General features: G+C 33.7%; 1 protein-coding gene across 1 annotated transcript; it reads left to right on the forward strand.

Moving 5' to 3' along the window:
- The first annotated feature begins 82 nt into the window (after positions 1–82).
- Positions 83–1,471, forward strand: LOC117120986. Its single transcript, XM_033266083.1, has 2 exons — positions 83–424; positions 941–1,471. Exons 1-2 carry the CDS (start codon positions 235–237, stop codon positions 1,243–1,245), a joined length of 495 nt encoding a protein of 164 aa, XP_033121974.1. The 5' UTR covers positions 83–234; the 3' UTR covers positions 1,246–1,471.
- Positions 1,472–1,477: the final 6 nt, after the last annotated feature.

A 1,477-nucleotide genomic window follows, 5' to 3' on the forward strand; every position in this document is an offset into this window, starting at 1 on the left:
ATACATAGGAAGCCTCACATGTTTTTTCTGTAGCTTGTCATTAAGTATGTTTTTTACTCACTGTAACTTATCTATCATTTTTATTTAGGAAAATGTTTTAATGATCAAGATTTGCTGTTCATTTGTGACAACCTGGAGTCTGGACCATGGAGGAGACTTGGAGTGCGTCTTGGACTCAAGTGGAGTGATATTAATAAGATAGCAAAAAACAACAGACAGGTGGAGGACCGCATCATGGAATTGCTGGTTACTTGGAGAAATAACCAATCAAAGTACCAGCAATTACCAATCATGATGAACGCTTTGAGACAACAGAAGCTTCTTAGACTTGCACAAAGTGTGTGTGAAAGGCATGGTTACAGTAACGAGTTAGAAGTTGCACCAACTCAGATAAATCTGCCCCAAATTCCAACACCACAGCAAGGTTAGCGAAAATCTAATACAAAAATACTACTATTCTCCAAATGTATTACCAATTTCGCACATCCTAAAAAACATTGCTAGCACGATCCCGATGCATCACATTTTATGCACTTTTATACAAATAAATATATTTCAACATTATTTTTTTTCCTAAACTTGGTCACTTTGCACACATGCATGATCACTGTACCCTTCAAATTGATTTGATATACAACTTGACCCCTGTTATAATATAGAGGAGTCTTTGTACATTTAGTGCATCCCCAAATAATTGTGAAGAAAAATCTTGCAAATAATTTGGGTGGAAATCGAATCCACAACATCCTGGTATCAACCACTATTAGACCACTTTCTTTCGCTTAGTATCTGATTTTTAAAATTTTTTTTAAATATTAATTAGAAAAACGTTTTGATGATCAAGGTTTGTTTATTTTATGAATATCCCTTTAAATAATTGAGCACGCCTTTTAGGATTTGTCTACACAGTATTATTATTGGAAATTCTGTTCTATTACAGGTTGCTTAGATGATATTGACATGGTGTTTATCTCTGACAAACTTGATGGCAAAGATTTGATAAATTTCGGCATCAACCTTGGTTTGGAGAAACATGAAATAAATGGATTTGAATCAGACTTTTCACCACCAATTGTAGACGCCTATATTGAAATGTTCGTACAGTGGCGAGAAAGACAGAAAGCTGAAGTAAATCATCTCAAAACAATTACTGAAGCACTGAACAAAGTTGGACGAATAGATATCAAGGAAGAACTTGAGTCATACTACCAGAACAAATATGGAAAAATTGAAGCAAAGGTGTAAAGGAACATTTTAAAGATAACAGTGCAATAAAAAAAATGACACCAGAATATAATTTTACCATGGTTACATACACCACTGTACCACATTAGGACACTTTTTAAGAAATTATATTTTACTCGCCTTTTGATCATCTAAACTGCATGCTTTTGATGCTGTCATCCAGGACTGTAGATATTGAATACAAAATTTACTGAAAACATTAATGTCAACTTTCTCTTTTGATAATATGTAG

This window comes from Anneissia japonica, unplaced genomic scaffold (genome assembly GCF_011630105.1).
Source record: "Anneissia japonica isolate Jap-2015-1 unplaced genomic scaffold, ASM1163010v1 scaffold55243_len1477_cov125_single, whole genome shotgun sequence".
Taxonomy (NCBI): Eukaryota; Metazoa; Echinodermata; class Crinoidea; order Comatulida; family Comatulidae; genus Anneissia; species Anneissia japonica.

Excerpts from the sequence above, each read along its gene's own strand:
- LOC117120986 (XM_033266083.1), top strand. The coding sequence starts at position 235 with ATGGAATTGCTGGTTACTTGGAGAAATAACCAATCAAAGTACCAGCAA. Across the intron at positions 425-940 it reads AATTCCAACACCACAGCAAG|GTTGCTTAGATGATATTGAC; the intron begins GTTAGCGAAAAT and ends GTTCTATTACAG.